The sequence below is a fragment of the Procambarus clarkii genome, chromosome 92, assembly GCF_040958095.1.
Source record: "Procambarus clarkii isolate CNS0578487 chromosome 92, FALCON_Pclarkii_2.0, whole genome shotgun sequence".
Lineage (NCBI taxonomy): Eukaryota > Metazoa > Arthropoda > Malacostraca > Decapoda > Cambaridae > Procambarus > Procambarus clarkii.
The window spans coordinates 15,356,242-15,372,977 of record NC_091241.1 but is presented as its reverse complement, the minus strand read 5'-3'; the positions used below and the strand labels follow the sequence as shown (position 1 = coordinate 15,372,977).

The window sequence follows — 16,736 nt, the reverse complement described above, 5'->3', positions numbered from 1 at the left end:
TAGTGGAAAAGGTTACAGAGGCACATAATGGGTTCTTGAACTGAAGCCCATATTAATTTAGCTAAGCTGGTTACACTCTGATAAACTAATTACACAGTTAATGAATATATCAATAGTCTCTTAAAGCACAACTGGTTCAAGAACTGGACATGACAGTCTTTAAACTGAGTAATTTACATTTGTAATGAGCCAGTTACATATTTACTAATCATGCACCCCACACCTGTCAATGACCAGTGGTTGTAAGTTTACAATCATCCCCATGCACTACCTACAGTAAGCAAACATTGGATATTTGGTGAAGAATTCTGGTAGTATTTTATTTTGAATGAACTTACATATTTCTTGAACATTTGCAATAGAGTTATCTCTAAATTCTGAATATTTTGTCCCATTCAATTTCACAGTGATGAAAGGTATGCAAACTGTTCTGGTGACAGTTTATGTTTAGTCCCAGCCACATCAGCAGGGGACTCCCAGAGGCCCTTGTAACCAAGCCCAAGCCTAGCAGTAGTGATGTCTACAAGTTTCCTCACCTTTTTGGATCACCCCACAGAAAGGCATAAATATGGTAAACTAAAAATAAAAAACTGTCTCAAACTTAATTATTTTGCATAAATATATGTGCATGATGCCACATGTTTCATAATACTTCTAATTAATTACTCTTATGTACTGAATATTTACAAAGTTTACCTTTATTTGGCAATAACAGTCAGAGAAATGTCAAATACAGCCCTGTATTACAGGTTTCTACTTTCCGAAACATTAACCTAAGGTACATTAACCTCAGCTTCACTCCTATATAGCATACTGTACTGTAGAATGTTAACTAAAGTAGGTTGCTGTCTAAGGGTTAAACCACTTTGTCACTCCTTTTGGCAAAAATCCCCAAGGCTAATGAGCCTCTCTCTCTAGGGACTCGGCTCATCAGGCCTCTGCCACTTTATGGGCCAGGTTTTCCTATATACAGTACTGTACCAGCTTAGAGTTTGTGGCTTAGAGTTAATAAGGTTACCCTGAGGTTGGCCAGTTTGTCTTTTCATGATCCAGGCTTAGAGCAGCTGGTGAAGTTTACCTGCTACAAGTTTGCTCTTCTATATCATTCCAAAGGCTTGACTATTGTTTTTGGTAGGTACAGAGGACTTCCCCTTTACTCCCAGTTCTGAACGGCATAAGCTCAGTCCCAATGACAGTACATGGTACAGGCCTCAGGGGTGGGGACATATCCCCCAACCCTACAAAGAGAAAACAGAGGCAGTAAGAATGCTAACAGATTACTGTACAAGAAAACCAAGGCACATTCTCAAAGCTCACACCCAGTGAGGGAAGAATCGGAGTGCTGATCCTTAATGAACCCTCTCAAATCTGTAAAGGGCTTGCTGGGGTCCCGAAGGATAGACCAAGTAGGAATTACCGGGCACCAGGGCCACTTGCCATATAACTCCAATACAAAAACAGCCTAAAGGCATAAGTGACTGTTAAGGGTATGAGCAGCACACTGTATAAGGAGCACAACAGCACCATCTGCTAGCTTTGTACAAAACCTTGACTGCCCCCTAACCACTAAGCCTCAAACACGAGTCAAAGACCTGTGCATTACTAAGGGTAATGCACAGGTCTGTGACAACAAACTGAACCCAAAAAGGAAGGTAACTGAGGCTGGGAAAAGGCAACACCAGAAAACATCTAGAAACATGCAGTTTGAGGTGAACAGTTAACAGAAATCCACAAAAGAGGAGAGACATAAATAAGCAAGCACTGAAGCAAACACTAAAATAAAAAACAAATGCACAAACAAAGGGCCCTTACCAGACAATGTCAAATTGCAATGTCATGGATGACTGGCCATCAAGGCTACGGAATCAAAATGGAAGGTGCACAGTACCTTGGTGGCACAGAAGTGGCACACTTCACAACTGGGTGGTTTGTTCGGTTCAGGGTCTCGTCTCGTTTTCTATACTCTGTTTACCTTTCTAACTGTCCGTTTTGTCTCGTCCATCTTTCTGGTTCCCTTATCTTGGATAGGGTGATCTAATACCCCATGCTCCTTGCACACCTCTAAAGAGGGGGGGCCAGGTTCTGGCCTCTTGTCCTAGGTAGGTTTACAATGACTAACAAGGGCCTGGCATGAATTGAACTGGGGTGGAGCTAGTCCAGGTATCTAGTACTAAGGAGACCCCACAGGAGCCCTCCCAGAAATGTGCATTATGTACAGCAGAACTTAATTCTATCATTACAATGTTCCTTACCCTTACTAAGCATGGTGAAAGCATGGTGTTTTAACACGTGGTCCTCATAATCCTGGTCACTTACTCCCTCGAGCGGTAATGATGAACACACTCCATTGTAGCCATATCTACACACAAAACTTCCACCTTCCTTTGCACAGTGGCAATCACGTATATGTCTGTAGGCACATATTGATTAATGAAGCAGTGCTAGAAAGCATTATAAATTATACTGTAATTTCATAATAATCTGCACAGTATTACAAAGAATGAATGAACTTTGTATTACAAATCTGACTTCAACCTTCCTCTCATACATTTCATAGATGTTTTATTAGCATTAATTCATACATCTTTATTGTTTAATGATATCAGATAACTGAAACATCAGTAGTACTAACCTAATAAAGTCATTTGGCAATTTGAAGATACGTCCTTGGCAATAGAGACATTGTCGCCAGCCATGACTGGTCGTCAGTAATGACGACCCTATGCCACTTCCAACTTCAGTCATTACGAATATTCATAATGCCATAAACTGAAGAAAAAATGTTAATAGGAACAGTGAACAACACAATAAGAAAATACTATACTGTATTATGGATTTTTATGACAAAGAATCAGATCATAAGCCAACAAACAGCCTTGTGTTTCCCATCATTTGAATAATCAACAAAAGTTAAAAAGTTTCAATAGTTTATTACACACCACAAATAAAGTCTATAAAAAAAAGAGCAAATGAAGTTAAATGATTGAAACTAACAATAATCACATGTATAATATGCCTTTGAATACAAATTCTTTCAAAATAATACACCAGTTGGGTGTATTGAAGGAATCTTGGTGCGCATTCTGTACATACTGCACTACCCTTGCTAAGCTTCGTGAAAACTGTGTACACACTGTACTAAAAATGATGTTTAACCCTTAAACTGCACATAGCGTATATATATGCCATGAGTAACATGTCCCACGGTGCGCATGGCGTATATATATGCCATTGGGTGCCAGGCACAATTCAAATCGCCCGTGGTTAGCTTCCTCAGGGCTCTTGTAAACAGACGCCATTTTTAACAAAAATCATGGGCAATATTTTCCGGTGTAAGAGCCACAGTACTGTTGAAGCAACCAAGGCTGGCGCACGCAGCATGAGCAAATAGTATTGCTGTTCAGCTTGTGAACACAGCATCACCGAAAAATGTCAAAATAAAAATATAACTGCTAATATTTAGCGATGACATTATTACAGATGACCCTTGACTGTGATAAAAATGACCAGGATTGTGATAATAGCAGGATTGTTGTGATAATTAGCGCAGTGGGAGAAGTGATGCTGAGGGACGGAGGGAGATAGCATCATTTACTAACTGTGTAATTACCTAAGTGTAGTTACAGGATGAGAGCTACGCTCATGGTGTCCCGTCTTCCCAGCACTCTTTGTCATATAACGCTTTGAAACTACTGACGGTCTTGGCCTCCACCACCTTCTCCCCTAACTTGTTCCAACCGTCTACCACTCTGTTTGCGAAAGTGAATTTTCTTATATTTCTTCGGCATCTGTGTTTAGCTAGTTTATATCTATGACCTCTTGTTCTTAACATTCCAGGTCTCAGGAAATCTTCCCTATCGATTTTATCAATTCCTGTTACTATTTTGTATGTAGTGATCATATCACCTCTTTTTCTTCTGTCTTCTAGTTTTGGCATATTTAATGCCTCTAACCTACCTCTCCTCGTAGCTCTTGCCCTTCAGTTCTGGGAACCACTTAGTAGCATGTCTTTGCACCTTTTCCAGTTTGTTGATGTGCTTCTTAAGATATGGGCACCACACAACTGCTGCATATTCTAGCTTTGGCCTAACAAAAGTCGTGAACAATTTCTTCAGTATATCGCCATCCATGTATTTAAAAGCAATTCTGAAGTTAGAAAGCGTGGCATAGGCTCCTCGCACAATATTCTTTATGTGGTCCTCAGGTGATAGTTTTCTATCTAGAACCACCCCTAGATCTCTTTCTTTATCAGAATTCTTTAAAGATTTCTCACATAATATATAGGTTGTTTGGAGTCTATGTTCTCCAATTCCACATTCCATAACATGGCATTTATTAACATTAAAATCCATTTGCCAAGTGGCGCTCCATGTACTTATTTTGTCCAGGTCTTCTTGAAGGGCATGACAATCATCTAAGTTTCTTATCCTTCCTATTATCTTAGCATCATCAGCAAACATGTTCATATAATTCTGTATACCAACTGGTACATCATTTATGTAGACAATAAACATCACTGGTGCAAGAACTGAACCCTGTGGTACTCCACTTGTGACATTTCTCCAGTCCGATACATTGCCTCTGATCACAGCCCTCATTTTTCTATCAGTCAGAAAATTTTTCATCCATGTTAGAAGCGTACCTGTCACTCCTCCAATATTTTCCAGTTTCTTGGCCACCTGTTATTGTCTGCATTCACCATACCAGCTCAGGGGTTCTCTATGGTGAACACAAATGTAGATACTTCTATATAATGTGTGTATTAGTGTTATAACAGCAAAAGGATCATGTTCGGAGGAGCCATTTGAGTGACAAAAGTAGCGTCATCTGCATGACTTGTCTAGCTGTGTAGAGGGTGGCCACTATGCTCTTTGGGCACTCTACTTTGACTTCAACTTGAAATCCATAGACTGGTTAGCATATGAAGCTAAAACAGAAGATTGTTGGACCTGTAGATTTGTAGACCTCAACCTGGAAACATTCTTGTATCAACAATGTTAAACAAGCTACGAGGATGAGGGAAGGGGACGTTCCCTCCATGCTAGATTTGATATTTACCAGGAAGGAGGAAGAGATATTTGACATTCAGTACCTTCCTCTCTTGGGTAAAAGTGACCATGTCTTTTTGGGAATAAAGTATGCAATGCGTTATAAGCTGGAAGAAAATAAGGAGGTTGAAGCAGTTGAAAAACCAGACTTCAGGAGAGGACATTATGGCGACCTTAGAAATATTTTTAGTGAGTATAATTGGACAGACTTGATGCTAGGCAAGGAAATGAATGAGATGTATGTCAAGTTTTGTGAAATATATGATAAAGGCACAAAAAAATTTATACCAAAACAGAGATACAGAACTAGGAAACATGATTGGTTCAATAGAAATTGCGAGAGGGCCAGAAAACCAAAAGACACAAAAATGGAATAAATACAAGAAGAGGCCAAACTCCTAAACATACCAGCGATACAAAGATGCGAGAAACAACTACACGGCAGTGAGGAGAAAGGCAGAAAGAAATTTTGAAAAAGGGATTGCAGACAAATGTAAAACAGAACCAGGTCTATTCTATAAATTCATAAACAACAAATTGCAGGTAAAGGATAATATTCAGAGGTTGAAAATGGGAAATAGATTCACGGAAAATGAAAAGGAAATGTGTGAAACACTAAACGAAAAGTTCCAAAGTGTGTTTGTACAAAATGAAATCTTTAGGGAACCAGACACAATAAGAATTCCAGAGAACAACATAGAGCACATAGAGGTGTCTAGAGACGAAGTGGAAAAAATGCTCAAGGAGCTAAGTAAGAACAAAGCAGTTGGTCCAGATGGAGTTTCACCATGGGTTCTGAGAGAATGTGCACCTGAGCTCAGCATTCCACTTCAACTGATTTTTCAGGCATCCCTGTGTACAGGAGTTGTAGCTGATGTGTGGAAAAAGGCTAATGTAGTTCCAATCTACAAAAGTGGAAGCAGGGAAGACCCCCTTAATTATAGACCTGTATCATTGACAAGTGTAATAGTCAAAATATTGGAAAAATAATTAAAACTAAATGGGTAGAACACCTGGAGGAAAACGATATAATATCAGACAGACAGTATGGTCTTCAATCTGGAAGATCCTGTGTAACGAACTTGCTCAGTTTTTATGATCGAGCCACAGAGATTTTACAGGAAAGAGATGGTTGGGTTGACTGCATCTATCTGGACCTAAAAAAAGCTTTCGACAGAGTTCCCCATAAGAGGTTGTTCTGGAAACTGGAACATATTGGAGGGGTGACAGGTAAGCTACTAACATGGATGAAAAATTTCCTGACAGAAAAATGAGGGCCGTAATCAGAGGCAAGGTATCGGATTGGAGGAATGTCACGAGTGGAGTACCACAGGGTTCAGTTCTTGCACTGGTAATGTTCATTGTCTACATAAACGATCTACCAGTGGGAATACAGAATTACATGAACATGTTTGCTGATGATGCTAAGATAATAGGGAAGATAAGAAACTTAGATGATTGTCATGCCCTTTAAGAAGACCTGGACAAAATAAGTATATGGAGCAACACTTGGCAAATGGAATTTAATGTGAATAAATGCCATGTTATGGAATGTGGAATTGGAGAACATAGACCCCACACAACCTATAAATTATGTGAGAAATCTTTAAAGAATTCTGACAAATAAAGGGATCTAGGGGTGGTTTTAGATAGAAAACTGTCACCTGAGGACCACATTAAGAACATTGTGCAAAGAGCCTATGCTACACTTTCTAACCTCAGAATTGCTTTTAAATACATGGATGGAGAAATACTAAAGAAATTGTTCACGAATGCAGCGGTTGTATGGTGCCCATATCTTAAGAAGCACATCAACAAACTGGAAAAGGTGCAACGGCATGCCACTAAGTGACTCCCAGAACTGAAGGACAAGAGCTACGAGGAGAGGTTAGAGGTATTAAATATGCAAAAACTAGAAGATAGAAGAAAAAGAGGCGATATGATCACTACGTTCAAAATAGTAACAGAAATCGATAAAATTAATAGGGAAGAATTCCTGTTACCCAGAACTTCAAGAACAAGAGGTCATAGATTTAAACTAACGAAACAAAGCTGCCGGAGAAATATACGAAAATTCACCTTTGTAAACAGAGTGGCAGACGGTTGGAACAAGTTAAGTGAGAAGGTGGTGGAGGCCAAAACCGTCAGTAATTTCAAAGCATTATATGACAAAGTGCTGGGCGGTGCCTCGCCTGACGTGGCCTCACCTCGCCTGACCTGACCTGGCCTTGCCTGACCTAGCCTGACCTGACCTAGCCTGGCCTGACCTAGCCTGGCTTGACCTAGCCTGGCCTGGCCTGACCTGGCCTTGCCTGACCTAGCCTGACCTGACCTAGCCTGGCCTGACCTAGCCTGGCTTGACCTAGCCTGGCCTGGCCTGACCTGGCCTTGCCTGACCTAGCCTGACCTGACCTAGCCTGGCCTGACCTAGCCTGGCCTGACCTAGCCTGGCCTGACCTGACCTGGCCTTGCCTGACCTAGCCTGACCTGACCTAGCCTGGCCTGACCTAGCCTGGCCTGACCTAGCCTGGCCTGACCTAGCCTGGCCTGACCTAGCCTGGCCTAGCCTGGTCTGACCTAGCCTGGCCTGACCTAGCCTGACCTGACCTAGCCTGGCCTGACCTGACCTGACCTAGCCTCGCCTGACCTAACCTCGCCTGAAGTAACCTCACAGTAGACCTAATCAATTTAAATGTCTTTTGCTGGGAAGTAGAATAAAGCGTTAGATAACAATCCACGGGACATTTCATGAACAAAACATACTGCCACATAGTTGTTGATCCTCGGGGCCGCTAATTAAGAGGCGTGTACAGGTGTAGGGGTGTAGACAGGTGAGTGTACTAGGCGGTGTATATTACTTACAGTGTAGACATATTGAGGTACTAGCGAGGGAAGGGAGCCCCACACACCACTACAGTGCTCCTGCCCCCTGGCCTGGCATAGTGGTGCAGCGTGCACAAGATGTGAGGTAAGACGGTAGGAATAGTGGCAGATGTTGAGGTGAGAGAGGCTGAGGAGGAGCCCAGTGTTGTGACACTAGCCAGCTGGCCGCGCCCCCTCCCCCGCGGTGCCCGGGACTACGCACTCCTACACACACCACCCAAAAAGTGGCCAAACTTCCTGAGGTTTGACGTCACCGCCCTTCAAACAAATCTATTCAATCTTACTGAAAATCTTGTAGATCTGAGGCAAAGTGAAATTGACACCAGTAATTCCATCTATCATCATACTATCATGCAAGAGGAGCCACACATCTATGGTTCATCCAATAAAATCAGCAGACTTCTAGATGTTACTGCTGCTCGGCTTAGACTCGGTTACAAGTATCTCTGGGAATTCTCATTATCTGCAGATGTAGACTTGACCAAATGTAAACTGTATCAACAAAATTATTCGCACACCCTCCGTCACTATGTGATGGAGTGCGAAAAGATACGTGAATTTAGAGACAATTTTATAACCAATGTTCCAGCGATGTGTCAATATTTCATTCAAAATGATCTGCTACCAGAAATTTTAGCCAAATATCCCCAGTTTGCTAAATGTAGGTAGTAACTAAGTGATTGTAACTTATTCACCGCTGCCCACTGGATGGGGGGGGCGGTGTGCAGGACAAACATATAAATTGTGACACTAGCTCTCCACATGTCAGTTAATTTAGAACCTGTACTTGAGGTCGGTCTCGAACCCATTGTTGATGTGACGACTTATATTGAATTTTGTAACTAGCTCATCAAGATTGTAACTTGCTTAGCTAAATGAATTGTGGGGTTCAGTCCCTGAGCCCATTATGTGCCTCTGTAACCCTTTCCACTACCGCCCACAAGATGGGTATGGGATGCATAATAAATGAACTAAACTAAACTAACTCTTACTGAAACCTATTCTAACTGGGAGCAAATTTTGTTTCTGTGAATTATGTGGGAGAGCGGCATGTACGGATACAAGCCACATCATACACGAGACCATTACCCATCGGATTTGTTAAACCTGCCTAACTTAACCTAACTAAGCTTCACCTAACCTTACCCAACCCAACTCAACCTAATACAACCGAGTGAAATACAGCCTAACATATGTTAATATATCCTAACATATCAATATACATGATTTTAACAAAGGCAATCCACTTCAATCATGCTTTTAATCTCAAATAGTGATTAGTTTTTAGCGTTTTTAATCTTAGTTTTTAAGTGTTTTTCCACATCTTGCGCGAAACGTTGTGCGACTTTAGAAATAGTATATATGACTTTTGACTTTAGAAATAGTATATACTAGCTCTATCTAGAAATCTAACATTTTGCTCGTAACTCAATAGTTATGTATGTACTTTTTATCTAAACAAACAAAATATTTGATTTGGTTTAAGAAAACGCGCTTCATGGAACGTATCTTGTCCGAAACGACCAAACACGGTGTGTACGAGCGATGTGTGACGTCAATGTGACGTTCTCAGTTTTCCTTCTGGTATCTTTTTGGACCCGCGATGTTGTCTGTTCCTTCAGCACTTGCCCTTCTCTCACACCTCTTACGCATATTTCACCTCATTACTTATCTTATATTACAAGATCTATAAAGTTATCGTCTATATATTATTTTACAGTGTAAAATGAGTGTGTGAAGCATTTTATTTACTGCGCTAGTTTAAAGCAACGGGTTTTATCCTGATTTTCCGCCCCGTCGTGCTTAATGACGGACCAGTGGACGTAAACACCCACAAGACGTCACAATAACAAACAAAATAGAAAAGATGTGCGTTTGTCAGCTCATCATGATTAAAACTTGCTTAACTAAATGAATTGTGAGGTTCAGTCCCTGAGCCCATTATGTGCCTCTGTAACCCTTTCCACTACCGCCCACAGGAAAGGTATGGGGTGCATAATAAATGAACTAAACTAACTCAACTAAATCCTGGCATATGAGAGTGATGTGTGTGTTTGTGTATGAGAGTCATGCGGGTTCACGTGATGGAACACTGGCTCTATATTAGTATGCCAGCTGACCCACACTCGTAGTACTAAGAGTGATTGTAACCTATCCACCGCTGCCCACTGGATGGGGGGCGGTGTGCAGGACAAACATATCAATTTATTTATTTATTTATTTATTTATTTATTTATTTATTTATTTATTTATTTATTTATTTATATATACAAGAAGGTACATTAATTGGGATTGTGAGGCTACATAATATAGTAATTACATTCTTGTAAAGCCACAAGTACGCGCAGCGTTTCGGGCAGGTCCTTAATCTAAAAAAAATTTAAGTAGGTAAATACTTGCAAAATTTATAAAAAATGATAACAGTTCCAAGGCAAGAAAAAAAATAAAGGATGAGAGAAAATTGAAGGTATATTAAAGCACATAGGTAGCTGGATTGATTGCAATGACAGTTTGAATGGTAGTTGACAAAAATTGGTAGGCACAATACAGCATATGGCTAGCATTTATTTATTTATTTATTTATTCACAATAAAAAATGTGTTCTTCTTTAGTAAAGAAGACACCAATGAACACAATGATAAGGTTGTTTGGGTTAAGTACATAAAAATTGGGAGATTGGGTAACACTAGATACAGATCAAATTTAAAGCTCAGTGTAGGAAACTACGAAGATGAAATTAGGTACTTTTTGGTTTTGCTTTAAAATGAGGCAAAAGTTTGACAGATCTCCAGATCTTTAGCCCCTGCTACTGCATTGCTCTTCAACAAGACATTTGAACTCCAAACCTTTCCAGATATTCTAAAAAAAAAAGCGAGAGTAACCCCTGTCCACAAATGTGCTAATCTCACAGATGTTAACAACTACAGACCTATATCAATCTTGCCTAACTTGTCAAAAATATTTGAAAAACTAATCTACAAGCAGCTTTACTCTTATCTAGCCAAACACAATATACTTAGCTCTTGTCAATATGGCTTCAGACCCATAAAAAAGCACTAACGATGCACTTATTAGTATGATTAACTTGATTCATGCAGCTCTTGATAAAAATGTCCTGTTGGGTTATTTGTATTTATTTCAATAACCTGTTGGGTTATTTGTGGACCTGCGTAAGGCTTTTGACACTGTCAACCACCAAAACCTTCTTAAATTACATCATTATGGAGTCAGAGGACACTCTCTACAATACCTCAAGTTTTACCTTCCTGACAGGCTCCAGTACGTTTCTGTGAATAATTCAATTTCTCCCATCCTACCCATCAACATCAGTGTTCCTCAGGGCAGCATATTTGGCCCTCTCCTCTTTCTCATCTACATTAATGACCTTCCAAATGCCTCCCAACACCTCAGACCAATTCTATTTGCTGACGACACAACCTTCATTTACTCCAGTCCCCTTTGCTCTAAATGCCACAGTAAATACTGAGCTAATTGTTAAACACTGAGTTTCATTGCCCGAAACGCATTGCGTAATAGTGGCTTTAGGCATTGTATGTACTAGCTCTATCTATATATCAATCCATTAATGTAACATCACTTGTATGTATATACCTTACCTGAATAAACATCTGAATCTAAACATCATCTAAATAAAGTCCATCTTTGGCTAACCGCCAACAAACTCACCCTTAACATTGACAAAACTTTATATATTCTGTTTAGCAATAAATCTCAGAATAAACAATACCCAAATTTGTAACAAAATAGATGGCAAATTCCTTGGCGTTCTTATTGACCACAAGCTGAATTTTCAGGGACACATTCTAAATATATCAAAAAGTTTCAAAAACTGTTGGTATTCTTTCTAAGATCAGATATTATGCACCCCGCCCTTGCCCTGGTGACACTCTATTACTCCCTCACCTATCCATATCTCAACTATGGTATTTGTGCTTGGGGTTCTACTACCCAAAATCCTTTACGTCCTCTAATTACTCAACACAAAGCTGCTATTAGGACAATATCCAACTCTAGCCCCAGACATCACTCGGTACCCCTACTCAAATCTCTCAATATAGTTAGACATTAAGTCACTGCACATTCTCTCATGTGTATTATACATATATAAAACGCTGAACTGTAATGCCAATCCTGACCTCAAAAGCTTCATTGAAGGTTGTAACAGAACCCATGAGCACCACACCAGAAACAAATACAGTTTTGATATTCCAAGAGTACGACTTAAACTAGAAATGCTCTACAAATCAAGGGACCCAGAATGTGGAATGACCTTCCCCATCATGTTAAAGACTGTACCTCTCTCAACCGATTTAAGATAAAAACGAAGCACTACCTAACAAATTCCCTGTAACCTGCCTTACCCCTGTATTGTCAACTCACTGTCTGTTTTTTTTAAACACCGCTGTTTGTCGACCTAATTATATTTGCGCGGCTTTTTCAGCCATGTTCCCCCATTTCTTATTTTTATTTTTATTTGTTCTCGACACATTTTATACTTTAAACTCAATTAGTATTAAGTTTTAGTCTTTTAATGTTTTTCCTGCCCGAAACGCTTTGCATAATAGTGGCTTTAGGCATTGTATGTACCAGTTCTATCTATAAACCTAGCAATTTTTGTACAAATATCTTGTATGTATGTACCTTACCTGAATAAACATTTATTTATTTATTTATTTACTTGACAGCTTTTCAATTCACTAGGGAGTGAGTTCCATAGACTAGGTCCCTTAACTTGCATAGTGTTTACACAGATTAAGTTTGACCCTGGGGATATCAAAGAGATATTTATTTCTGGTGTGGTGACAATGGGTACTATTACATCTGTCCAGGGAGAGTTTCCGAGCATGGTTTGCATTTAAAAACAGGGTTTTGTAAATGTAGTTGACACAAGAGAATGTGTGGAGGGAGTTAATATTTAGCAAGTTTAGGGATTTAAACAAGGGAGCTGAGTGTTGTCTGAAAGCAGAGTTTGTTATTATTCTGATAGCAGATTTTTGCTGGGTGATGATGGGCTTAAGGTGGTTTGCAGTGGTAGACCCCATGCACAGATACCATAATTAAGATAGGGATAGATTAGTGCATACTATAGTGAGAGGAGAGCAGAGTTAGGAACATAATATTTTATTTTAGAGAGTATACCAACTGTTTTGGAGACTTTCTTAGTTATGTGTTGAATGTGGGTGCTGAAGTTGAGTCTCTTGTCTTGGAATAGGCCAAGAAACTTGCCATCATTTTTATTACTGATGTTAATGTTGTCTATCTGTAGCTGAATTGCATTTGATGATTTGCTTCCAAATAAGATGTAGTAGGTCTTTTCTATGTTTAATGTTAGTTGTTAGTTGACATCCATAAGTGGACTTTTTTTAATTCATTATTCACAACATTATTTAGTGTATGTGGGTTGGGGTCTGAATAGATAAGGGTAGTATCGTCAGCAAACAAATGGCCACTGCTTATTTTAAAATAAGCGGGAGAATTCTGGGAAGGAGGAAAAACATTTACGCAGCGCTCAGTGAGTGCTGCGCGTGCCGTGAGGGCGGGCGCACATTTAAGCAAACGCTCGATCTATGATCGAGCCACAGAGATATTACAGGAAAGAGATGGTTGGGTTGACTGCATCTATCTGGACCTAAAAAAGGCTTTCGACAGAGTTCCATATAAGAGGTTGTTCTGGAAACTGGAAAATATCGGAGGGGTGACAGGTAAGCTTCTATCATGGATGAAAAATTTTCTGACTGATAGAAAAATGAGGGCAGTAATCAGGAGGCAATGTATCGGAATGGAGAAATGTCACAAGTGGAGTACCACAGGGTTCAGTTCTTGCACCAGTGATGTTTATTGTCTACATAAATGATCTACCAGTTGGTATATAGAATTATATGAACATGTTTGCTGATGATGCTAAGATAATAGGAAGGATAAGAAATTTAGATGATTGTCATGCCCTTCAAGAAGACCTGGACAAAATAAGTATATGGAGCAAGACTTGGCAAATGGAATTTAATGTTAATAAATGTCATGTTATGGAATGTGGAATAGGAGAACATAGACCCCACACAACCTATATATTATGTGAGAAATCTTTAAAGAATTCTGATAGAGATCTAGGGGTGGTTCTAGATAGAAAACTATCACCCGAGGACCACATAAAGAATATTGTGCAAGGAGCCTATGCTATGCTTTCTAACTTCAGAATTGCATTTAAATACATGGATGGCGATATACTAAAGAAATTGTTCATGACTTGTTAGGCCAAAGCTAGAATATGCAGCTGTTGTGTGGTGCCCATATCTTAAGAAGCTCATCAACAAACTGGAAAAGGTGCAAAGACATGCTACTAAGTGGCTCCCAGAACTGAAGGGTAAGAGCTACGAGGAGAGGTTAGAAGCATTAAACATGCCAAAACTAGAAGACAGAAGAAAAAGGGGTGATATGATCACTACATACAAAATAGTAACAGGAATTGATAAAATCGACAGGGAAGATTTCCTGAAACCTGGCACTTCAAGAACAAGAGGGCATAGATTTAAACTAGCTAAACACATATGCCGAAGAAATATAAGAAAATTCACCTTCGCAAATAGAGTGGTAGACGGTTGGAACAAGTTAAGTGAGAAGGTGGTGGAGGCCAAGACCGTCAGTAGTTTCAAAGCGTTATATGACAAAGAGTGCTGGGAAGACGGGACACCACGAGCGTAGCTCTCATCCTGTAGCTACACTTGGGTAATTACACTTAGGTAATTACCAGGATTTTCTACCTCAGTCCTACACAGCTCCGGTCCATTCCGCTTAGAAATTTGGGGGGTGCTGTGCCAGATCCCCGAAGTCTAGGGCTGCCCGCAGCTACTTACCATATGTCAAGTGCTCACTTGTAGTGCAAGTTGGGGGTTGCAGACTTTACATGTAAACTAGGCACTAGCATATCATTACCTCTGGAAATTCTTATCTATTCTTTTCTATGCCCTCTGTGTATACAGAATATATTTTATACATGCTGTACTGGACTGTGCCACTCAATTAACTCTGGCAATGTTTTTTAATTATAGTATTAAGCTGATTGCGAGTACTGCAACATTGCTTCTGCTAGCTGGCACTAGGCACGGTTAATGTCCTACAACTTATTCCCTTAGTTGCATCTTTGCAGTACTGGCATTCTACTCAATCATGTTACACGACATCTTTTATATTGTGGTACAGCAGTTGCTCTGTAAACATTATTTAATAAATTAGGTCCCCCCACTCCTGGCTTGTTTTTTCTCCTCGATCAGAATATAGGTTTAAGAATATTAGAGACATTAGGCAGATCATTGATATATGTAAGAAATAGAAGAGGTCCTAAGATGCTGCCCTGTGGCACTCCAACGGTAATTGGTAGAGTGGAAGAAGTTATGTCATTGATGGTTACACATTTGTGACTGTCACTAAGATAGGATCGGATGTAGTCAAGGCCAAGGCCTCAGATTCCATAATGCTGGAGTTTAAGTAAGAGGTAGTTGTGATTGACAGTATCAAAGGCTTTTCTTAGGTCAATGAAGAGTCCAATCGAAAACTTATTTTTGTCAAGGGCTGAGTAGATTACGTCAAGGAGACTAATGATTGCATCATTGGTGCTCTTTTGGGACCGGAAGCCAAATTGGCAGGGGCTGAGTATGTCGAATTTTACGAGCTAGGAAAAGAGCTGTTTGTAAATAATTTTTTCAAATATTTTTGATAGAATGCATGGGTAATGTAAAGCAAGGAGAGTGCGCCTATCCGCCCCCCAAGAAGTATGGGACAATACCCGAAGGAGGGTAAGGGCCTTAGAGCACTCAACACGGAGGTAAGAGATATGGGGAGACCAAGACAAACGAATGTCAAGGAATAACCCCAAAAGCTTTGCGGAATCTTTGTACTCAAGGGGATGACCATAAAGTGACAAAGAGGGACAAAGAACGACCCGTTTCCGAGTAAAAGTCATGGCACAAGTCTTAGAAGTAGAGAACTTGAAGCCATGATCTATGGCCCAAGACGACACGGCATCAATTGTAAGTTGAAGCCGGCGCTGAAGGAGAGGCGAATCATCACCCTGACGGCAAAGGGTAAGATCATCGACATAGAGAGCAGAGAAGACACCTGAAGAGAGAGGAAAGAAGACCATTGAGGGCAACCAGAAAATGAGTAGTGCTCAGAACACTACCCTGGGGCACACCTTCGTATTGCTGAAAAGAGGCAGAGAGCGGTACCAAGTTGCACCCGAAAGGAACGACGAGAGAGGAAACTCTGGGGGAAGAGAGGGAGAGAATAAGGAATAAAGTTAGGACAGAATATGATACCGCCAGGTAGTGTCGTAAGCCTTTTCCAGGTCAAAAAGGACGGTAACAACGGAGGTCTTCGCAGCAAAAGCAGTACGAATATAGACCTCCAAGGCCCAGGGCAGACTGAAGCTCAGAGAGAGAGAGAAGGGATCGTTATAGGGAAGGCTGAGATGGGTACAGAAATCTAAAGGACGAGATTCAAGAATAGGCTTACGAAGGAAGGAAGGATTGAGGTAGATGAGAACCAGAGCTAACAGATGGAAAGTGGGAACCCAATTCGGTTGCGACCTGCAACGGGTCCGCCACAAGAGTACAAAGGAGGTGAAGGACCGGCAAGACATCGGCAGCTGCTTAATGCAAAATTATTAAGTTCTTACAGCACCCTGTTGTGTAATAATGATGAACACCTTAATCCACTCAACTTACAAATGAGTATAATCATTGCTATGCTTAACACTTGTGTACCCAGCAGGCACAGGGATAACAGGTC

The 16,736-nt window shown here is 40.3% G+C and overlaps 1 protein-coding gene across 1 annotated transcript in view; it reads right to left on the bottom strand.

Moving 5' to 3' along the window:
- scat (VPS54 subunit of GARP complex scat) overlaps nucleotides 1–8,112 on the bottom strand; it is a 154,096-nt gene extending 145,984 nt beyond the window's left edge. Inside the window, exons 1-3 of the mRNA XM_069318994.1 lie at nucleotides 7,911–8,112; nucleotides 2,633–2,769; nucleotides 2,253–2,410 (exon numbers count right to left, since the gene is read on the bottom strand). Of these exons, the coding sequence (XP_069175095.1) occupies nucleotides 2,253–2,410; nucleotides 2,633–2,745 (271 nt within the window). The 5' untranslated portion in view covers nucleotides 2,746–2,769; nucleotides 7,911–8,112. The remainder of the gene's footprint in view (nucleotides 1–2,252; nucleotides 2,411–2,632; nucleotides 2,770–7,910) is intronic.
- Nucleotides 8,113–16,736: the final 8,624 nt, after the last annotated feature.